This window comes from Balaenoptera physalus (genome assembly GCF_965194825.1).
Source record: "Balaenoptera physalus genome assembly, chromosome: 19".
Classification (NCBI taxonomy): Eukaryota; Metazoa; Chordata; class Mammalia; order Artiodactyla; family Balaenopteridae; genus Balaenoptera; species Balaenoptera physalus.
The window spans coordinates 5,656,165-5,680,604 of NC_138900.1; the positions used below are offsets into that span (position 1 = coordinate 5,656,165).

The window sequence follows — 24,440 nt, forward strand, 5'->3', positions numbered from 1 at the left end:
CCATGGTACATCCATAGAAAAGATTACTAGTCAGTAACAAAAAGTAAAACTATTTATACACCCAACAAATTGGATGGATCTTAAGGGCAATTTGCTGAGGGAAATAAAGCCTATCTCAAAGGATACACACTGTATGATTCTATTTTAATAGCATTCTTAAAATAACAAAGTTGGAGTGATGGAGTGTGATCAGTGGTCACCATGGGTCAGGGTTGGGGGAGAGTGTAGCAGGAGGATGTTGTGTTGGCACAATGCTGCATCCCGATTGTGGTGGGGTTTACAGAAATCTATATATGAGATAAAATTTCTTAGAACTCTATATACCAAAAAACAAAACAAAACTCATACAAATTAATGCATGCAAAAACTATTGAAATCCAAATAAGGTCTATAGTTTACTTAACAGTATTATACCAATGTCATTTTATTGGTTTTGATGATGTATTATGGTTATGTAAGATAATATCACTGAAGAAGCTGAGTAAGGGTATTCGGGAACTTTGTATATTTTGTAATTTCTTGTAAGTCTATAACTATTTCAAAACAAATTTTAAAAATTTATTTATTTAATTTCTTTATTTTTGGCTGCATTGGGTCTTCGTTGCTGCGTGCGGGCTTTCTCTAGTTGCAGTGAGCGGGGGCTACTCTTTGTTGAGGTGCGTAGGCAGTGGCTTCTCTTATTGCAGAGCACGGGCTCTAGGCACACGGGCTTCAGTAGTTGTGGCATGTGGGTTCAGTAGTTATGGCTCGTGAGCTCTAAAGCACAGGCTCTGTACCTGTGGCACCCGGGCTTAGTTGCTCCGCGGCATGTGGGATCTTCCTGGACCAGGGCTTGAACCCGTGTCCCCTGCATTGGCAGGCAGATTCTTAACCACTGCACCACCAGGGAAGCCCTCAAAACAAATTTTAGAAAAATCATTTTTAAGGTGTTTTTGTAAACTACTTAATGCTACTTATAAACTTGGATAAATACATCCAAACATGTTGAATTACATATATGAATATATTCCTTTTCCTTTTGAAATACATAGACTGAAAGAGATGAATTTAGAGTCTAAGAAATGCAAGAGTGAATCATATAATGATATGAGGTGGGCACAGAACACTCCTGCATTGTATATAACATTAAAATTTAACCAGTGTTTAGAAGAGCCCACTTTAAAATTATGGAATCATTGATAATATGGTTCAAGGTATTGTGTCCCAAAATGGACATCAGGTGTACAATAAGTTCAGATTTCTGAGAGAAAACTCAAGTATACGTCATTTTCATGAGGCTTCTTTCCTTCAGTATTCTCTGATATTTTGCTAAAGTTACTCCACATTTAGTGGGTTCATAAACCATTCTATTTCTGTATGAATTCATGAGAAGCGATGAGGCAGAATGTATCACCGAAATCCTGCCATATTCATTGTCATCTGAAAATTTTTCTCCAGCATGCATATCAGGCAACTATTGAGGTTTTATTTCTACGATCATCATATTGCTACTATGAATGAGCTCACTGGTGATCTATTATGATCACTGATGAGATAGGGTTTTTATTCCCACAGAAGGCTTTCCTATTTTCTCCATTCATAAGATTTATCTTAGTATATACTTTTCAGACATATAATTACCTAGAAATGTTTCCTGAAGCCTTTTCTGCATTGTATGTATCAGAGCTTTTTCCTACATGTTAATTTAGACATATAGTGTGAGGTAACTTATCACTGAAGGCACCAGCACATTCTCTGCATTCATTAAATTTCACTCCTATGCAAATTCCATGGTTTCCCAAGGGTGAAATCTAGCAACAGGCTAATCTACACTGACGATAGTCAAGTAGAGCACACTGATGTTTAATGAGTTCACTGAACTATCATGGTTTGTACCCTGAACAAGTTCACTTGTATATAATGAGTTCAGAGTCACTGCAAAGGATTATGTACCTTGACCTATACGTTTCTCGTGTGTATTAACAAGGCTTGACAGATGAGAGAAAGGTTACCCCCAATTGCTGAATCCACAGAGTCTCTCTCTTTTATGAGTCCTCTGATGTACAACAGGTGCTGAATTTGTGTTGAAGGCTTTCTCACATTAATTGCATACATACAGTTTGTCTCCTGTGTAAATTTTCTGGTGGGTAATGAGACCAATACCAATTATGAATAGGATTTTCCACAGTCAGTACATATAAAGGTAGTTTATCCTATGTGAAACCCTCTGATGTTGGACAAGGCATATTTTCTTCCTGTAGGTGTGACCATATTCATTGCTTTGTTAAGGTTTGTTTCCATTATGAGTTCTCTGATGTACAATGAGATTCCTCTTTGAGGAGAAGCCTTTTCCACATTCACTGCATACAAAAGGTTTCTCTCCTGTATGAGTTCGCTGATGAACGACTAGACGGCTTTTCACAGTGAAGCCTCTGCCACATTCATTGCAGGCATAAGGTTTCTCTCCAGTATGAATTTGCTGATGTAAAATGAGCTCTGTTTCCATGACAAAACCTTTTCCACATTCGCTGCATATATAGGACTTCTCTCCCATATGAATTTGCTGGTGTATGATGAGATAGCGTTTCATTGTGAAGCCTTTTCCGCACTCATTGCACGTAAAGGGTTTCTCTCCAGTATGAGTTCGCTGATGTACCACAAGATTGCTCTTAAAGGCAAAACCTTTTCCACATTTATTGCATATATAGGGCTTCTCTCCAGTGTGAGTTCGCTGATGTAACATCAGTCCACTATTCACGATGAAGCCTTTCCCACATTCGCTGCATCTATAAGGTTTCTCACCCGTATGCGTTCGCTGATGCACAACCAGCCGACTCTTCAACGGGAAGCCTTTCCCACATTCACTGCAGATGTAGGGTTTCTCTCCAGTGTGAGTTCGTTGATGTATGATGAGCATGCTCTTCACAGTGAAGCCTTTTCCACATTCATCACATACGTAGGATTTCTCTACTGTATGATTTCTCTGATGTACAATCAGATTACTCTTCCTGGGAAACCCTTTTCCACATTCATTGCACACATATGGCTTCTCTCCTGTATGAGTTCGCTGATGTTCAATCAGACGACTCTTCATGGTGAAACCTTTCCCACATTCATTGCATATGTAGGGTTTCTCTCCTGTATGGTTTCGTTGGTGTATGATGACATAGTGCTTTGTGGTAAAGCCTTTCCCACATTCACTGCAGATGTAGGGTTTCTCTCCTGTATGAGTTCGCTGGTGTATAGTAAGCATGCTCTTCCCAGTGAAGCCTTTTCCGCATTCACTACATACGTAGCATTTCTCTCCAGTATGGTTTCGCTGATGTACAATGAGATTACGCTTCCCTGGGAAGCCTTTTCCACAGTCACTGCATATGTAAGGTTTCTCTCCAGTGTGAGTTCGCTGGTGTTCAATCAGACGGCTCTTCATGGTGAAGACTTTTGCACAATCACCACATATAAAGGATTTCTCTCTCTTGTGAATTCTCTGATGTTCATTGAGCCTGGACTTTCGGGAGAATACTTTTGCACACATACTGCATCCATAAGGTTTCTCTCCTGTATGAACTCTCTGATGGTCAGTGAGCTGAGACTTCTTAACAAAGGCTTTCCCACATTCACCGCATATGTTGGCTTTCTCTACGTTGTGAGTTCCTTGGTGCTTAATGATTTGGGACTTACTACTGATGGGTTTTGCACTTACAGGGCATTGAACTGGAGAATTAAATTCTTCATGCTTACCATGAAGAAATGATTTCCCATCTCCGTTACATTTAGTAGAGTTCTTAATTTCATAGCTTTGGCCCTGGCTGACTAAACTTAAATGTGATTTCAAAGTTTTTATATAGAACTCAAACATATCATTATTTTGCCTGAAAGAGAAATGACTTTTGCTTTGAGGAACAGGATTTCCAAATGCATTATGTTCCTGGTATTGTTCTATACCTTTCAGCATTCTTTGATTTTCCCAGTCACCCTGCAGATGATTACCAACTTTGCCAGTTTCTAGGAAAGAAGAGAACAATGAGCCCTTTTTATTATTGTTTGGAACAAAATTGTTTTAAAAATTCCTTGGTTTTCTTAAAAAAATGGCACCTTAGTGGCAACCGTATGATAACAGTATAAAAGAAACCATGTATAAATGTTCCTTATTTCTTACACATGGTAAAAACACAGTAATATAAACAAACCAAAAGGAAAAAAGCAGTTAATGTACCAATAAGGTTAGGCAGTTGACAATCTATGTAGACTTGGCTGCTCTCTAAATAGGAAATTGCAAAACATGCAGAGGTAGTAAAATACACGCAAGTCTTTTTTTTTTTTTTTTTGGCCTCACTGTGCAGCTTGCAGGATCTTGGCTCCCTGAGTAGGGATCGAACCCAGGCCCACAGCAGTGAAAGCACGGAGTCTTAACCACTGGACCACCAGGGAACTGCCAAGCAAGTCATTGTTAGCAGCAAATGAGAGGGTATGGAGGAACAGAACTTGAAAAGACACAAGACCACAGGGTGGAAGAGACAACTGATCCAAAATGATGAGGGTTGCATTTGTTCACTCCAAAACTATTTATTGAATGGCTCCCATGTGCAAGGCACTGTGTTGGCGTTTGGGATATATAAAATATGCCTTATTTACTTTCACTTCTCATAAATTCCTGTTAGGGAAACCCAAATAAAAAAGAAGGAAAGAAAAAAAGTAGGGAGTTGGAGATTGCTAAATGTGGTTTGAAGGAGCAATGGAGATGGTGGCAAGCGGAGGAAATGAGGATATGTTGAATACTTGCATAAAGAAAAGGCAAGGTTGGGGCTTCCCTGGCGGTCCAGTGGTTAAGACTCCGGACTTCCAGCGCTTCCACTGCAGAGGGTGTGGATTCCATCCCTGGTCGGGGAACTAAGATCCCGCATGCCGCACAGCCAGAAAATTTTTTTAATGTTAAAAAAAAAAAAAGAGAGAGAAAAAGCAAGGTTAACTGATGGGGTCAATGCAGAGAGTGGTCTTTGAAAGTGAGGAACCCAGGATTACTCTGCTAACTGTATGGCCTGAGCCAATGGTTTGGTAAAAGCATCTCCAATTGTGATGAGGAAGAAGATTACTGAAATCCACATGTACGAAAAAAAAGTGTGCATTGTGGAACCTAAACTTTGAGATGATATTAGATGTGCAGTACAGAAATCAAGAAGCCAGGTAGAGGTATAAGTGGAGGAAACAATGTGGAAATAATATGTGCATACTATTCAAGAAAAGAGGACTGGATGTGTTGGGAGGACATGTAGAATGAAAGATGATGACGGTACAGAACCAACGTCTTAGACATTCCAACACTCAGGAGTTTGGGGATTCTTTAAGCCCACTTAGAGGATCCAAATTCTGACTATAGAAATCAGGGAAATATGCATACTGAGGTGTATAGAATAAACGTATTTGTAACCTGGCAAGTAACTGTAGAGGACTGTAAACTGAGATAATCTCTTGTGTTGTAATCCTGTTCCTAAATTTGCTTCTGTAGACCACCATCAAAACTAACTTTCCAAAAACATCAAACATATTAGTGGATAACTCGTATAATCAAAACTCTAACCTTTAGTCTATCTGTGTCACGTTATCCTATGTTCCATTCATAGTGAAACAGGGCAACAATGACTGTTAGGAAATTTTGCAACTGGCCGTGTACCATGTAGTCATCTTCGGAAGCTAATGGAATATGGAAACTGTCGCCTTTTTCAATCACTTTCTGCATTCAGTAGAGAAGTCATATCCAAATTTTTCCCATGTCAACATCCCTAATAAACTCTTCACTTGCCACCAGCAGCATCTACTTCAGTAACTCTACATTTGCATCTAGGTTGGCAACAGGTTGTACTAAAGAACCAACTTCCTCCTTTAAGACCAGGTTGTGTCAGCTTTACCTTCAGGGTTTTTTTTTAAAGAACATCTGACTGTTCCTTATTATTGCTATCCTACTGCCACCAGGTGAAAGGTAAGACAGCCTAGAGCTATAAAAATACAAAACCTACCAACCCTCCACTATGCTACCTCAATTACTCACATAGCAAATCCAAACAGTCATCCTGGCAAGAAAAGTATACATCACCGTGAATATTCCATGGATTCATGTTTCCACTCCACTCCTCCTCCTGAAGAGACCTTCTAACACTGGCTTTCATTTGCCTGACTTCAGGCCACTCTTTTGATAGTCAAACCCAAGGGCTTGCACATTTCTTATTTCATGCCTTCATTCCTAACTCATGGCATCATCTTCCTAATTCAAAATGTAGATACACCTTGTACATATCATGCTGTCATTCCCACTCTGACTGTATTACTATAAGCTCTATTTCCTCTGTTTTTCTAAAGGAATCCCTTTATTGTCCATTTGTACAGTTACCTTCAGTGAAGACTGAACCTCACCCTAAGAGAGGTCTGGCCCTTGCCCTTGGCTATTGGGAGGTGATCTCTAGGCCCCTGGAATGTCCTGCCTGATAGGAGTGTCTTTGTTTGCCTGGTGGCTTTGGCCACCAGACAGTCTAACAATGTGATTTATGACATGGGCTTTGGGCCACACCATATCAGTTACAACCTTTGGAGGAAATGGAGACTATAGGTATTAGCCTGACTTCTGGAGGGGCAAAAGACATATTTCCATGTGGGAAATATGTGATTGAATCCCAATGAAAACTCTGGATAACAAAGGCTGAGCCTTTGGTTGGTAATACTCTGTGTATTATCACACATCATGGCTGGGAGGACATAATGCCGACCATGAGTCTGGAAGCACCACATTTGGACCCTTCCAAGAGTCCATATGACCCAAGAATTCCACTCCTAGATATATACCAAAGAAAAATGAAAACATACGTCCACAAAAAAGTTGTACATGAGTGTTCATAGCAGCATAATTCAAAAAAGCCAAAAAGTGGATACCACCCAAATGTCCATCAATAGATAAATGAGTAAATAAAATGTGGTATATCCATACAATGGAACATTATTTGGCAATAAAAAGGAATGAATTACAGATACATGTTAGAACTTCTATGGAAGAATTTCAAAAACATGATAAATGAAAGAAGTCTTTCACAATAGACCACATAGTTTATGATTCTATTTATATTAAATATCCAGAACAGGCAAATCTACAGAGATAGAAAGTAGATTAGTGCTCGCCTAGGGCTGAGGGCTTAGGAGGAAACTTTTATAAAGTGATGAAAATCTTCCAAAGTTGCTGTTGGTGATGGTTATATAACTCTCTTAATACACTACAAAACAGTGAATTGTATGCTTTAAGTTGGCAAATTGTAGCATATGTGAATTACCTCAGTAAAGCTGTTAAAAAAAAACAAGAGTATAATGGGAAAAACAAATGATTTAGGGAAATGAATACAATGCTAACACCTATCATGAGCCAAAGGAAAATCAGAAATAGCAAATGTATGAAGGAAGTAAACTGAAGGAGACATAAGCTGCGACTTAGGCAGAACTGATGTAGATGTAAAACAGTCTTTTCTAGTTAAAACAGTCAACAGCAGAGACCTCTAAGATGAGAACGCCATAGGCAGAGAATAACATTCAAGATAATACCAACATGGACAGGGTAAGATGTGCAATATTAAAAGAGAATTTAACATTAAAATAGGATGGTGGAAAGGGTTTTTTTGTGGAGAGAAGATGATTCCTATTCCTCATGCAGGAACTCAGAAATCTTAGGCCAATAAAAGATCTAGAACATCTAGAACTCAAAGTATAGACAATATAGACAATAGTAAGGGACATAGCAATTTGGAGTCTCAGCCAGAAAACAGAGCTTAATTCATGAGACTGAAGGAAAATTTTGAGAAAATGGAAAGCAATACCTTTGAAGAACCTCAGAATGGTGGTGGGGGGCAGTGCGGTGGAGAAAGTAAGGAGCCGGCTTGATGCATAGTCATAGACTAGGTTACTGTGAGGGTGCAAAATACAAGGTGCAGTTGGATGTCAGGAAGGGAAGTCTGTCTTTCTCAGTGGGGCAGGAGAGTGCGGTAGTCAGAAAACAGTGATGAATTCAAAGATCTCTCCTTGGAGCGAGGCCTGGAATTTCATAGCCAGGGAGGTGGAAGGGATTTGTGACAGGGTTCAAAGGAGAGGGTTACAGAATCCAAGGAAGAAGAAAACGAGGCAAACAAACAAAAATCAAGATGTAAAATAAAATCAGCAAGGAATAGATCTCAGAAGAGAAAAAAGGGGTATATTTACCTCTCAAGACCTAAAAGTTCTCTTATGGGGAAACAGGTACACGGAGGCACGGTATCCCCAGACACCCTCCCAGCCTTCTCGCACTGACTGACTATGATGTCTGCAGTTACCCAGCTGGTCCTCACTCACCTGGACAGGTTTGACTGTGGATTTCATCTTCTATTGTCCACGGTTCTTCCCCTCGTTCCAACTTGGACAGTGCATCTGGTTTGCTGACCCGATACCCTGTTCATGGGAAACGATAGAAGACTGAGACCCAGTGAATTGGGCTGGGGTCTGTGGGGATGGGAGAATGTTACATTTGAGGGACCGGTTTTCACATCTGTCAAGCAGAGGCTTTTCACTCAGGAGAGACTCATGGGATATTGTGATATAATAATATATATTTGGTCTCCGCCCCCAGTTCCTGGCACAGAGCTTCTAAAGCCCTTGTGGGGACTTCCCTGGTGGTCCAGTGGTTAAGACTCTGTGCTTCCACTGCAGGGGGCGTGGGTTTGATCCCTGGTCAGGGAACTAAGATGGCGTGTGGCACAGCCAAAAAATAAAAATAGGAACTTCCCTGGTGGCACAGTGGTTAAGAATCCACCTGCCAATGCAGGGGACACGGGTTTGAGCCCTGGTCCTGGAAGATCCCACATGCTGTGGAGCAACTAAGCCCACGAGCCACAACCACTGAGCCCGCAAGCCACAACTACTGAAGCCCGTGTGCCCTAGAGCCCACGTGCAGCAACTACTAAGCCCGCGTGCCTAGACCCCATGCTCCAAAACAAGAGAAGCCACCGCAATGAGAAGCCCATGCAGCGCAACGAAGAGTAGCCCCCGCTTGCCGCAACTAGAGAAAAGCCCGCATGCAGCAACAAAGACCCAACGCAAATAAAAATAAATAAAATTTTAAAATAAATAAATAAATGAATAATAAAAATAAAATAAAGCCCTTGTAATTTCCTATGTGACGGGCTGGCAGGAACCTCTTCTGTTACAGCATTTGGTTTAAGTTCCAGTTCCTGACACAAGAACTTCTAGCACCCTTGGTGTCCAGAGTGATGGGTGTCTTCTGTGTGCTAATGAGATGACTGGTGGCTGGGGGTCCCTAGAGAGCTTCAGGGTGGAGGCTGGATGCCAGAAAGACCAAGGCATGAGTAGAAGGTTGGAAATTTCAGCTCTAACTCCCTAACCCCTCCATGGGGAGGGAAGGGGCTGGAGACTGAGTTAATCACCCGTGGCAAATGACTTAAGAAATCACGCTTACACAATGAAATCGCCACAGAAACGCCTAAAAAACCAGGTTGGGGGAGCTTCCGGGTTGGTGATCACATCAAGGTGACACACCTGGGGCGGGCATGGAAGGCCCACACTCCTTCCCCCATACCTCATCCTGGGCATCTCTTCCATTTGGCTATTATCCTTTATAATAAACTGGTAATGGTAAGCAAAGTGCTTTCCTGAGTTCTGTGAGCCGTTCTAGCAAATTACCAAACCTGAGGGATGGGGAGTGGGAATGCCCAATTTAAGGTCAAGTCGGACAGAAGTGTGGGCACCCTGGGTACCCAATACGTTCGACTAGCGTCTGAAGTGAGGGCAGTCCTGCGGGACTGAGTCCGTAAGCCTGTGGGATCTGATGCTGACTCTGGGTGGTTAGTGTCAGAAAAGGATTGAGTTTCGGGACACCCAGTCCATACCTGGAGAGCAGGAGAACTGGTTTTGGGGATAGAAAAACCCCCACACATTTGGTGTCAGCTGTGTCGGTAGTAAAAACAACTCATGGCACATTGTATACACCCTTTTATCAGGAGCCAGAGGAGGCACTGAGAATCTGCCATTAGGGCACTGCAGTGACTTCGAAGTATAAGCAGCTGAGGAAGGAAAGGCCACTGACTGGTGACCCTCTGAGGGACCCAGGGGAGCCGTCCTCACCCACGGACAGCAGGTTGCTATAGTTCTCCAGCATCACGTCCCGGTACAGGTCCTTCTGAGGAGGGGCCAGGAGCTGCCACTCCTCCCACGTGAAGTCCACGGCCACATCCTTGAATGACAGGGTTTCCTGTAATAACAGAGTCCTGTTTAATGCGAGTGTTTCTCTTTGGCTGACTCATAAGGAATATAAAGGAAGCTGTCCTGCTCATATTACTATGAGTTTGACACCAATTCCGATGTGTACGTCTTTTTAAACACATCACCAGGCAATTCTCTGACACCAGCTGTGTGTCCTACAATTCAACTCTGACATGATCGACCTGAAGAGAGCATCAGATGCCACAGGGTAAGAGGCCAGTCCCATGAGACCCCACCTCCACCCCACTCCAGATGCCAAATGCAAGTCCAGGTTGTCACCTGTGCTCCTGACTAACCAGCTATAGATTGGAGGTTCCAGTGACCCCCTCCTTGGCTTTGATTAATTTGCTGGAGCTGCCCAGAGAGCTCGGGAAAAGAGTTTACTTGCTGTTCACCAGTTTATTACAAAAGCATATGATAAAGGATACAGATTTCATCCAGACGCAAGAGCTGCACAAGGCAAGCTATGTGGAAAGGAGCTTGGAGCTTCTGTGCCCTCTCCTGGTGCCCCTCCAGCACCTCCATGTGTTCACCATCCCAGAAGCTCTCTAAACCCCATACCTTTGGGATTTTTATGGAGGCTTCATCACGTAGGCGTGATTGATCATTAACTCTATTTCTAGTCCCTCCCTCTTCTGTGGATAATGGGGAATGGGATGGAAGGTTCCAAGCTTCTGATCATGGCTTGGTCTTTCTGGTGACCAGGTCCCATCCAGGAGCCCTTCAAGTGTTGTCTCATTAGAAAGAAAGGCACTCCTATCACCCAGGAAATTCCAAGGGATTTTGGAACTCTGTATCAGAAACCAGGATCAAAGACCAAATTTTACAACAAAATATGCTCCTAGTACTCTTTTTAAAAAAATTTTATTGAAATATAGTTGATTTACAATGTCATGTTAATTTCTGCTGTACAGCAAAGTGATTCAGTTACATATATACTCTTTTGCATATTCTTTTCCATTATGGTTTATCACAGGATACTGAATATAGTTCCCTGTGCTACACAGTAGGACCTTGTTGTTTATCCATTCTAAATAGAATAGTTTGCATCTGCTAATCCCACACTCCTACTCCATCCCTCCATCACCCCCAGTCCCCCTTAGAAACCATAAGTCTGTTCTCTATGTCTATGATTCTGTTTCTGTTTTGTAGAGAAGTTCACTTGTGTCATATTTTAGATTCCACATATAAGTGATGTCATATGGGAGCTCGTAGTACTCTTTTTTTTTTTTTTCCGTAGTACTCTTATTATTTAGGAAATTACAAGGATTTTAGGGGCTCTGTGCTAGGAATTGGGGTCAAAGACCAGAAGATTCTCAGAGCACCCTTATTTATAAGGGTTTTAGGAGCTCCATGTCAGGAACTAGGGGCAGAGACCAATGTGGATATTTCTTATTATTTCACAAAAGGCTAACATCATATTAGATACACTGAAAATATAACGAGTGAACTGGAATATGCATTTAAAAAAATAACTAAAGATGAAGCAGACACAGAAAGAGATAGAAAATATAAAGGAGAGTTTACTAAATATGGAGAATACAGTGAGGTCTAACATAGGCCTCTACGTAGTTTTTGAAAGAGATTATAGAGAAACAGAGAAGCTATATGAAGATCTCAGGAATTAAGAAAATTTTAGAACTGATTAAACATCCTGTAACTCAGACTCAGCCAGCCAGCAAAGCCAAGCAGGAAATCTGCTTCTAGACGAGTGACACTGAAACTATAGAACATCACTTGCAAAAGTCAGATTCGGAAACCAACCAGAAAGAAAAGACTTGGGCTTCCCTGGTGGCGCAGTGGTTAAGAATCCGCCTGCCAATGCAGGGGACACGGGTTCAAACCCTGGTCCAGGAAGATCCCACATGCCGTGGAGCAACTAAGCCCATGCGCCACAACTACTGAGCCCACACTCTAGAGCCCGCGAGCCACAACTACTGAGCCCACGTGCCACAACTACTGAAGCCTGCACGCCTAGAGCCCGTGCTCCGCAACAAGAGAAGCCACTGCAATGAGAAGCCTGTGCACCGCAACGAAGAGTAGCCCCCACTCGCCACAACTAGAGAAAGCCCACGCGCAGCAACGAAGACCCGATGTAGCCTAAAATAAATTAAAAAAAAAAAAGAAGTGATGAGGAAAGGATTAAAAAAAGAAAGAAAAAAGAAAAGACTCCTTACCATCAAAAGAAAGACAAAGTTGATGAAATGAAAACAACAGAAGCCAGAAAAATGTTGTGATGAATATATATTTGGTCTTTGCCCCTGGTTCCTGGAACACAGTTCCAAAAAACCGTGGGCTCTCTAGGGTGATAAGAGTATCTTTTGTGTGCTCATGAGATGACTGGTGCCTGGTCTCCAGAAAGACCCCCAACCTCCAGGGAGGGAACTGGCATTGGGGGTTGAGTTCAGTCCCCAATAGCCAGTGATTTAATCAATTTGTGCCTACATCAGAAAACCACCATAAAAACCCCTAAAACATCAGGTTCAGAGAGCTTCCGGGTTGGTGAACATATAGAGGTGCTGGCGGGCTGGTGCTCCCAGGGAGGAACTTCCGCGCCCCTTCCCCCATACCTCGCGCTATGCATCTCCTCCATCTGGCTATTCCTGAGTTGTAGCCTTTAGAATAAACCAGTGAATGTACGTAACGAGCTTTCCTGAGTTCCGTGAGTCATTCTAGTGAATTACCAAACCTGAGTAGGGGGTTGTGGGTACTCCCAGATTTAGAGCTGGTCATCAGAAGCTTAGGTAACAGCTTGGGACTCTTGACAGGCACCTAAAGTAGGGGCAGTCTTGTGGGACTGAGCTCTTACCTTGCGGAATCTGACGCTAACTCCCGGTAGTTAGTGGCAGGATTGAGTTGAATTGTAGGACACCCAGTTGGTGTCTGGAGAGTCACAGAATTAGGAGGTGTGAGGAAAATACCCACACATTTGGTGTTAGAAGTGCCCTGGATAACAACAGTTCAGCAGTGTGGGAAGTCTTCAATGTCCTCATCCTGTGGCCATGCAGCCTAGGCCCAAATGCCACCAGGGAATGAAATGAGACCTGCTTGTCAACCGAGCTGCCAAATGAGGGGAAATCTGATGGGATAATCTATCCCTGTGTTCTTGCAGAGATTACATCATAGAGAAGAGAGTTACCTGGTTGAGCAAATTCTTTTCTTTTTCTTTTTTAAAAGAGGCGGCAAATTCTTAACACTGCTGATCTTACCACCTTCTGAATTTTTTCACGTGAGATGTAGATCCATTTGGAAAAACGAAAACTTAGGTTCCTACCTAATTTCACACTCAAAAATAGTTTTTCTCCTGTTTAGAGTCCTAGCCATAAAACAAAAGAATCTGTGAAAGGAATAGAGACAAATATGAATTATGTTCATGTCACAAACCAAAAACCATAAAAGGAAATAAGGAGCAAGCTTTATAAGAGGAAAAATTAAAATGTCTGCATTGAAAAAGTTATCGTGGATAAAGGTGAAAGAAAAGTGACAAGCTGGGAAAATATTTTTTATAAACAAAAGAAAGAATCAATATGTAGTGGATAGGCATGACTCCTATTAATCAGTAAGAAAAAAAATCATTTTGTTAATGTAAAAATGATAAGGACAGGCATATCACAAGAGAAAAAGAATCCAACTGGCCAATAAATATACAAGATGGATTTCAACCTCACCTATGATGAGGTAAATGCAAAATAAGGTAAAAGAATAAACAATGGACCATTCAGATTGATGAAATTATACAATTTGATAATGTCCTATTATTAAGTACTGGCAAAGATTTAAGGCATGGATGATCTCACCCATCACTTACTATGTAGCAGGCATGAAATGGAGCAGGACCCAATGGGGCCTCCCCAGGACAGATAGACACACACACACACACACACACACACCACCATGTCCTCAGCCTGCCTTTTGTCTGCAGAAAAACTTTAAAGAATAAACTTAATCAGAGAAGTGAGAAAATGCAGACACAAAGGAAACAGTCCAACAAGACCAAATAATAATAGTTTAGTCATTAAACAAAGTCAAGGACCTTTAGTTCCTCTTCTAGGGGTACAGATAATATTCTGAGCCATATCCTTTGAGCTGTTTTGTAGATACTGAAACCCTCACCAGTTGGAAGAAGTTAACTACATGATAACCGGACTGTAGCCATGACATAAGCTGCCAAAATTCCAAAAACTGGCTTCAAAGAAATGGGAACAAACCAACCGTGGAACTAAAGATTAACTGTACTGAACACAATCAAGATGACGCCGATCAGACCATGGCATGACCCATTTCAAGATGACTGCCAGAGCTGACTATGCTGTTTCTGCATGTAGCCCCCTCCCTTTGCCTATACAGCCCTGAAACTCCCCTTTAAAAGCTCTGGCCCACTGACTGGCAGTGGGGAGTTGGCCTCTGGACATGAGTCCACCCTCTTCCCCCAGTTGCCAGCCTCTGGAATAAAACAAACTTTCCTTTCCGCCAACCTTGCCTCTCGAGTTATTGGCTTTCAAGCAGCGAGCAGCCAGACCCGACTTTTGGTAACAGACACTCATCTAAATGCTTTACATAGTTTGACTCATTTCTTTGAGTACAATTATAGATGAATGGAATTTTATACAGCTAATATTCACAAAACCATTGCAGTCATTATTCTATTAGATGCTCAAATTATACTATCTTAGGCCAAAGGGATGTTCTTTAGAGTATAATTCCACTGATGCACAAAACATAACAGACGTATTTATGTACACAGATATGTACATGAACCCACATGCATTTATAAATAGGCACACATCTACAGGTGCACACACAGAGTAACAGTTACACATTATGTTCCAACACTAGTCATTTACTAGGAATCATATAAACACTATGTTCTTGATCCTACTTTGCCATGGTGTTGGAGTTTATCTTCAAAGTTTATTTCTCTCTAGATACCGAACTGATTTTTTTTTTTTTTTTTTACAGGCGTGTACAAATCCATTAATGAATAAAGGAGAGAATAAAACAAGACATGAGTCACCTGGGCCTGGATCATTTTCTTCTGTTCTCTGAAAATAGCTGGCAATGCAGAGGCTCTGTCTTTGTCTCTTCTGGATATACCGAAATTTCTAGTTAGATATAACAGTCGCCAAAGTATCCCCAGAAATAACAATATCTAGGTCCTGGAAACTCCTCTTTCTTCATTCATATCTTGTCTCTTGTTAGCACCTGTGGGTTGAAAAGCAAAATTACTTCTGGAATTATATTCCTTCTTCCTGTGCACTCACCTTAACACGTGGTCCCCAGTATTTCTGTCTCTTCATTTGATTCCCCAGAGAATTTCACACCTTGGGCCAATGAAACCTAACTCCCTGAATATATGGAAGTAGCATGAATTTGAAAGGGAAAGTGGCATAGGAGAATCAGCGCAGTACTATATTTCAGTAGCAGGTAATTTTCAGACAAGTATAGAAATGAGGTCATCTGGGCAGTGAGAAACTGTAAATTCTTCCTTTAAACTTTGATGCCCTCAAGCCTCTTTAAAAGTCTTCATATCCCCTGTTTACATACACATTTTAATATGAGGGACAATGAACACATCAAAAAAAGAAGACAGAGAAAAGGAACATGAGCCATAAATACAAATTTTAAAAACAATTCAAAAATTATAAATACTGGGAAAGGAGCAGCCTTTAAATATTCACATATAGAACCTGAAATGAAATATGCAGTCAACCTGCAGGAGGAATGATAAAAACAAAACTTAAATTAAAAGATTACTAAATTGAGGTCTTCCCTGGTGGCGCAGTGGTTGAGAATCTGCCTGCCAATGCAGGGGACATGGGTTCGAGCCCTGGTCTGGGAAGATCCCACATGCCGCAGAGCAGCTGGGCCCGTGAGCCACAACTACTGAGCCTGTGCGTCTGGAGCCTGTGCTCCGCAACAAGAGAGGCCGCGATAGTGAGAGGCCCGCGCACCGCGATGAAGAGTGGCCCCCAATTGCCACAACTAGAGAAAGCCCTCGCACAGAAACAAAGACCCAACACAGCCATAAATAAATAAATAAATAAATAAATAAATAATTAAAAAAAAAAGATTACTAAATTGAAATATGCTGAATTTTTCTTCCCCCAAACTTTCATTTCTTCGGGTTCAAAAGGAAGGGGTGCTGTAGGGAGCCAAAAGGGATTAGAAAATTTGTGGTGGGGCAGGGACTTGGACCTGAAGCTTTCAGGGAATGTTAACTAACGTTCACCAAGTCTGTCCCAGCAGCCAAAGTCTGGGCTCAACACACGCACCTACCAGGGCTCCTGAGCCTCCGAGCCTTCGGCTGTCACACATCCCTGCACAAAAGACGGTGACCATTACCCCACCGGATTAATACCAAACCAGGTCAGATACACACATACACTGACCTCCCTTAACGGTTCCCCGACCTTTGAGCTCCAAATTATCCGAGAATCCGAACAAGTCTCCGCATTCATTGACGAACCCCACGCCACCAGTTGTCAATCACCCCCGGAGACCTTAAACCCTGACCTCAGGACTCTCGGTAGTTGATCTGTTCAGACCTTTAATCGCTGACCACCAGAGCCCCCCATGACTGACCCCAAAGACACCCCAATCATAGAGATTGTACTGACTCCTCCACGCTCCCTTCAAAAACAAAACCAAACCACCATCCGTCCTCGCGCTACCTTCCCAGACTCAAAGGAGCCACAGCCCACCTAAAGGCCGACAGACCGCCCCCATCCCCGCCTTTTCTGCAGCCAGACCCACACACCCACCTGGTTCTCTCCTGAACCTGCAGCGACCTCTTCAGGGCCTCACTTTAGCCCCCAAACTTTTACTTCTGGTCCCCTCGCCCAGCCCCCACTCCCGAGACCAACCGACAAGGGTCAGCTACGTTTGTACCGCGTTTCTATGGGGAACGGATTGGCGGTTTCCGGCTTTTCCTTATGAGGTAATACGTCCGCGCCGCCACCACCGCCTCGGCGCGCTGGCGTCGCCATCTTTGCGCACCTGACGTACAGAAGGCGTGGGGGGTCCCTGAGAGACCACGGCTGAAAGCTCTCCTGTTTCCTGGTACCTCAGCCCCTTAAAGGAAAATGGGGAGATTTTAAGAGGCTCGAGCTCATACAAAGCAAACGTGACGTGGGGGTAAATTCGTTTGAATGGACAGGGCCCGCTTGTGGACGGTGAACGGCGCCAGTTTTTCAAAGGCCGGAGCCCATCAAGACCGAAAGGGCGCAGGCGTACATTCTGAGCGGCTGTTACAGCTGTGACGTCTCGGCTCCGTGGGAAATTAAAATTGCTTCTGGACACCTCGGTAACTGGTTTAATTGCGAAAAGATTTAGAGGCCGTATGAAAACTTAAGCGTGCTTGGCAAAAAAAACCTGGCGGCGCGCTGTAGCCGTTTCGGGTTTGCGCCGTTGGGCAGGAGCACCGTGGACGCGGCCATCTTAGAGGAGATTCGGTGTCCGTACTGCGGGGCAAATGCTGTCTGCGGAGCTCGGCGTGGAACTGGCAGATGGAAGTGTTTGGGGAAGACCAAGGTTTGGAAAAGTGACAGTACGGGGGATGCAGCGATCACAAAGTGAGCGGAAACGGTGGTCGGTGTGAGCCTCTTCCCAACCGTGCTCCTTACCCAGCCCAAATGCAAAACCTGCTACATCCTGGGCAGCACTGGACCGCCTTCTGTCACTACAGATTAGTCTGCGTTCTTTTCATAACATTAGTAGTGTCTGTGCTGGCTTCTTTCACATAGCACGACTGTTGTGAAATTCATCGTTTTTAAAAAAAATATTTATTTATTTGGTTGTGGCTCACAGGCTCCTTAGTTGCGGCAGGCAGGCTCCTTAGTTGTGGCATGCGAACTCTTAGTTGTGGCATGCATGTGGGATCTAGTCCCCTGACCAGGGATGGAACCCGGGCCCCTTGTATTCGGAGGGCGGAGTCTTATCCACTGTGCCACCAGGGAAGTCCTGAAATTCATCATTTTTAAAGTATCAATAGTTCGTTCCTTTTTTGTTGCTTTAGTATTCATTGTTGGATATTCCAAAATTTAATCATTCACCACTTGGTGGACCTTTGCATTGTTTCCAGTTTTTTGGATACTGCCAGTGGAACTTCTATGAACATTTGTGTGCAAAAAATAAAATGACCTCAAAGAACTGGTTTTCCCACAGTCCTATGCATCTTCATCAGGTCACCAAGAAGTCTTTGCCAGCCATTTACAGGCCTGCTACCCATTTCTAGCCCTGCTCCAGCTCATATTCTCTTCCTCCTCTCACCCCAGCCCTGAGCTAGAACGCTCATTCACCCTGGGGAAACAGATCTTGAGAACACAGGCTGTGGCACAGATGCAAGGTTCACCTACTTTCTTCAATTACGTTCAACCCCATAGGACCTTGTAAGTCTCAGAAAGCACCTGATAAATGTCATATAACGAAAGGTCAAAGCAGGAAGTCAGTTTCATTTTCTCTCACTGGACCATCATTACCATGCTGGCCCAATCTCTCACCTGAGATACTAGAATTGTCCCTGCTTATATCCTTGACCCATATGATCTCATCTTCATAGAACAGGCAAGGTGATCCTTGTAAAACGCAAATCAATCATGAAATTTTCCTGTTCTCAGTTATCTAATGACTACATTACAGGATTGAATAAATATTAGATGGCCAAGTTTAGGTGCTTAAAAATATGTTGGAGTAAATTTACCCGATAATCCAGGGTTTGTGATGGAAATGTAAGACAGCTACTGCATAGCAAATTTCCATTTCTTGTTCTTTAAGCAGGACTTAAGGGTTTTTAGCAGGATATGTTTAACAGATCAAGGGAAAGACTCTGGATAAGAAGAGGGGATAAGAGCCCCGCTCATAAGAGTAAGAAGGAATGAAAAAGATAAGGAAAATCACATGTCTAATTGAGCAGGTCACAGAGGGGATGGAATCTTTGAAGTGATGGTAACTCTCAAAGGTGATAGGCCTGTGAACAAATAAATACAAGGTTTCTTCTCGAGTACCTCCCAAGGGGATCTTACATCTTTTCATCTCCTATACTTTGTTCCAATGTACAATGAAACTGACCTTCGGGATGAAACCATTTCCACAATCTACATATAGAGGGTTTCTCTCCAGTCTGAGTTTTCTGAGGTAAAATGAGACGTGATTCAATGAGGAAGGCTTTGCCACATTTAGCATATACGTAAGGTTTCTCTCTGTATGGATTTTCTGGTGTTCGGTGAGCCTGGACTTTGTGGTATATGCTTTCCCACGTATGCTGCATCCATGGGGGTCTCTATCCCAGGTGAATTCTCTGATGTTTAGTGAGCCGAGACTTCCTGATGAAGGATTCTCCATATTCACTGCATACATGGAATTTCTCAACTCTGCGATCTCTCTGATGCTTAATGAACTGAGCCTCAGTGCTGCTGAGTTTTCCAATTTCAGGCAATTTTAGTATGAATTTGCTCATGCTTTATAAAGAGAAAGGATCTCCCATCTCCATTACACTCCACAGGGTTATTTCATAGCTTCTGTTCTGATTTTACTACATTTAAATTTGCAGAATTTCCATGATTTTGCCTTAAAGGAAAATGCTTTTGGGCTGGATGAACAGTATTTTCAAAGGTATGATGTTCATGGCATTGTCCCATCCGCTTTAGGCATCTTTGATTATGCAAGTGTTCCCGCAGTTGATCGTCAACTTGCTTGACTTCTAGAAAAGATGAGAACGTGAATGCTTAGGTGTGGATCAGCTCTTTAGTGTTGGTTGCATGATCTCAGTACAAAACAATCTTTAATAATGTTCCTTATAATCCTGTGATAAGCCATAATGTAAAAGAATATGAAAAAGAATACGTATATATGTATAACTGAATCACTTTGCTGTACAGCAGAAATTAACACAACATTATAAATCAACTATACTTAAATAAAATTAAAAAAAATGTTCCTTGTTTCTTAGACATTGGGAAAACCACAATACACAAAAATCAAGTCACAAAAGCAGAAAGTGTACAAACAAGTTGAGGTAATTCACAATGAATAAATGTAGATCTGGCTGCTTTCTAAATACTGCCTTGCAAAATGTGCAAAGGTACTAAAAAAAACAAGAAAGTCACTGTTAGAAGAGAAAATAGAGGTGGTAGAAAAACCTGATCCAAAATTACAAGAACTGGGACTTCCCTGGCGGTCCAGTAGTTAAGGGTCTGCGCTCCCAATGCAGGGGGCCAGGGTTGGATCCCTGGTCAGGGAACTACATCCTGCATGCCGTAACTAAGAGTCCGCATGCTGCAACTAAAAGATCATGCACTCGGCAATGAAGATCCCATGTGGCACAACTAAGACCCGGCACAGCCAAATAAATAAATATTAAAAAAAAAAAATTACAAGGGCTGCTTTCTTTCATTCAGCAAATCCTTGTTAAATGCCTATTATGTACTGGCCATAGTGCTGGTGTTGGGGACACACGAACATATTCTTTCTTCTCACTTGTGTTGACATCGTGGTTAGCAAAAATGAAATAATAAAAAATAAATAAATAAATAAATAATAAATGGATGGATCTAGAGATTATCATATTAAGTGAAGCAAGTCAGAGACAGATATCATATCACTTATATGAGGAATCTAGAAAAATGATACAAATGAACTTATTTACAAAACACAAATAGACTCACAGACATAGAAAACAAACTTATGGTTACCAAAGGGACAAGCCAGGGGAGGGATAAATTAGAAGTTTGGGGTTAACATATACACACTACTATATATAAAATAAACAACAAGGACCTACCATACAGCATAGAGAATTATACTCAGCATCTTGTAATAACCTATAATGGAAAAGAACCTGAAAAAGAATATATATATATGTGTATATATATAACTGAATCACTTTGCTGAACACTTGAAAGTAACACAACACTGTAAATTAACTATACTTCCATAAATAAATTAATTAATTAAAAAAACAATCAAGCAAAGAAAAAAAGGAAGAAGCTACAAACTATGAGAAGTGGTCTGAAGGAGCAAAGGAGATGGAGAGAGGTGGAGGAAATGAGGATATATGAAAGAGTGAGACATGGCTTCCTGATGAGTTCAAATTGTGGGAGAGGGAAAAAAGAAAACAGAACCTCTGGAGAATTCCAGACTGGGGCAAAGAGAAGTCTTAGTCCATTCGAGCTGCTATAACAAAATACCATAGACTGGGTGGCTTATAAAGGACAGAAATTTATTTCTCATGGTTCCAGAGGCTAAGAAGTCCATGATCAAGATGCTAGTAGATATGGTGCCTGGTGAGGGCCTGCTTCCTCATAGATAGCACCTTCTAGCCCTCACCTCACATGGCATAAGGGACAAGAGCTCTCTCTGGGCCCTCATAACCTAATCACCTCTCAAAGGCCCCACCTCCTAATACCATCACCTTGTGGTTAGGGTTTCAACACATGATTAGGGGGGACCCCGATATTTAATCTATAGCAAGAAGCTAAGAAACCATATAAACACACAGAGATCAGGTTATGGTGTGGGTACAGCATTTAACGTGGGGTTAAATGTCAGGAAGGGAAATCACTATTTCCCAACGAAGCAGGAAGATGCACTAGTTAGAAGACTGCTGAATTCAAAGATCATTTTTCTTTTTTTTTTAAATAAATTTATTTATTTTTGGCTGCAGTGGGTCTTCGTTGCTGTGTGCGGGCTTTCTCTAGTTGAGGCGAGCAGGGGCTACTCTTCATTGCGGTGCACAGGCCTTTCATTGTGGTGCCTTCTCTTGTTGCTGAGCATGGGCTTTAGGTGCGCGGGCTTCACTAGTTGCGGCCGTGGGCTCAGTAGTTGTGGCACATGGGCTTAGTTGCTCTGTGGCATGTGGGATCTTCCTGGACCAGGGCTCGAACCTGTGTCCCCTGCACTGGCAGGAGGATTCTTAACCACTGCACCACCAGGGAAGTCCCTTCAAAGATCTTTGGAGTAAGAGCTGGAAGGTAGAATCTTGTAGCAAAGGAGGTGGAAGAAATAGGCAGAGATGCTGTGACAGAGGACAAAAAAGGAGAAGATGTAAGAAACCTAAGAAGAAAAGTAGGTAAACAACAAAGAAAATCAAGATGTATGTAAAATAAACAGGGACCGCTGGGATCAGATCTCAGAGGAAGAAATGGGGGTCTATTTCCCTTTAAACACCTATGAAGAAAAAGCTCTCATATGGGAAAATAGATACGAGGTGCGGTTGTTTAGACATCCTCAAACACTCTCACAGCCATGGGACTTTCTCTTACTGACTAGAATATGACTTCCCTGGCCGCCCACCTTGCTGGTTATCAGCTACACACCTGAACAGGTTCAACTGCGGTTTTCATCTTCTATTGGCCACGGTTCTTCCCCTCGTTCCAACTTGGAGGATGCATCGGGTCTGCAGGCTTCACACCCTGTCCACGGGAAACGACAGAAGACTTAGACACATCAAATTGGGCTGGGATGTCAAGACAGGAGAAAGCTACCTTTGAGGGAAGTTTTCACATCTGCAAAGGAGAGGCTTTTCTCTCAGGAGAGGGAACATTATACACTTGTCTGGAGCCAGAGAAGGATCTGAGAATCTACTCCTTGAGAGCATTGCAGATACTGAAGCATTAAGCAGATGAGAAAAATGGCCACTGACTGAAGATTCTCTGAGGGACACAGGGGACACGTCCTCACCCACAAGACACCAGGTTGCTATGGTTCTCCAGCATCACAGGATCCCGGAACGGGTCCTTCTGATCGGGGTCCAGGAGCTGCCACTCCTCCCACGTGAACTTCATAGCCATGTCGTCATATATCAGGGATTCCTGTCCCAACATGGTCCTGTTTAATATAAAGTGTTTCCCTTCTATTGATGTAAGGAAGAAGGCATGTAAAGGAAGTTATTTTGTTATTTTCACCAAATAGGCTGCATAAATACAAGTAGTTTTTTGAAAAACACCTTGTAGTAGAAGGAAAACACTATTGGGATATTCTGTAATTATACATTCATAATTCTATTTATTCAACAAATGAGAAATTTCCATAATGCGTAGCCATTATATCCTCTTGCTAACCAAGAACTATATATACATAACTCTACATATATGTACTTATTTGCCAAACACTATACACATGTGGGTGATATCAAGATTAATAAAACATATTATTACATTCATCAAGGGCCTTCCCTGACTTGGTGGATCAGAATTCACCATGTAGAGACAAGAGATGCCAGAATTACAAGAGATGACATGTTTAATAAATGTGTTTAAAACGTTATAAAGAATAAAGTATTTTAGGGAATTCCCTGGCGGTCCAGTGGTTAGAACGCTGCGTTCTCACTGCTGAGGGCCCAGGTTCTATCCTTTGTTGGGGAACTAAGATCCTGCAAGCTGCACAGCACAGCCAAAAAAAAAAAAAAAAAAAAAGTCTACAGAACAGGAAAATGTAGGGGGCTTTAAGCCCTACACATATGAATGCTTTTAAACCTCATTTTCTTCATTTATAAAATAGGGATTAAAATGATCCTTCCCTTGAAAAATAAGAATTAAATAAGAAACCTCTAAACCTCATAGAAATATTGACTGTATATTCATTCAAAAATATTTATGGAACATCTACTGTGTGCCAAGCACTATTCTTGGCCCAGAGATACAACAGTTAATAATAAAGTTAAAATCCATTTTTTTTAATGTGAACCATTTTTAAAGTCTTCATTGAATTTGTTACAATATTGCTTCTGTTCTTTTATGTTTTGGTTTCTCGGCCCTAGGCATGTGGGATCTTAGCTCCCTGACCAGGGGTTGAACCTGTACCCCCTGCATTGGAAGGCGAAGTCTTAACCACTGGACCGCCAGGGAAGTCCCAATAATAAAGTCAAAATCCTTGGAAAAAAAAAAAGAACAGGAAACTATAAAGAGAAAATTAGGCAGATTTGAGAAAAAAAAGTAAAGAAACATATATGCCTGTGGCATGTGTCCACACAAGTTAAAAGCTTATGTATAGGCCTTGAAGGGATAATTAGTGAACTAGAAATTACCCAAAAGGCAGCACAGAGCTACTGCAGTTAGGGACAATATTCCATAAGACCACAATAATTTGCAAGAGGGGCTCAGAACTCACTGAAAGCTGTTCTGCTGAAAGTGAGGGTTCATTACAGTTAAAGGATACAGGTTAACATCAGCCAAGGGAAGAGGCTT

At 42.1% G+C, this 24,440-nt stretch overlaps 1 protein-coding gene across 3 annotated transcripts in view; it reads right to left on the reverse strand.

The window, feature by feature from the left end:
- Window positions 1–548: 548 nt before the first annotated feature.
- The window catches only part of LOC309648568 (uncharacterized protein), a 44,860-nt gene continuing 20,968 nt past the window's right edge, over window positions 549–24,440 (reverse strand). Inside the window, exons 6-13 of one of the 3 annotated variants that reach the window (XM_082437286.1) lie at window positions 22,936–23,082; window positions 22,572–22,667; window positions 17,022–19,957; window positions 15,275–15,462; window positions 13,535–13,597; window positions 10,123–10,249; window positions 8,338–8,433; window positions 549–3,984 (exon numbers count right to left, since the gene is read on the reverse strand). In XM_082437286.1, the coding sequence (XP_082293412.1) occupies window positions 2,264–3,984; window positions 8,338–8,433; window positions 10,123–10,156 (1,851 nt within the window). In that variant the 5' untranslated portion in view covers window positions 10,157–10,249; window positions 13,535–13,597; window positions 15,275–15,462; ... (1 more) ...; window positions 22,572–22,667; window positions 22,936–23,082 and the 3' untranslated portion in view covers window positions 549–2,263. Of the gene's footprint in view, window positions 3,985–8,337; window positions 8,434–10,122; window positions 10,250–13,399; window positions 13,598–15,274; window positions 15,463–17,021; window positions 19,958–22,571; window positions 22,668–22,935; window positions 23,083–24,440 lie in introns of all 3 variants that reach the window. The other 2 variants (XM_082437285.1, XM_082437284.1) reach the window with 2 other exon arrangements.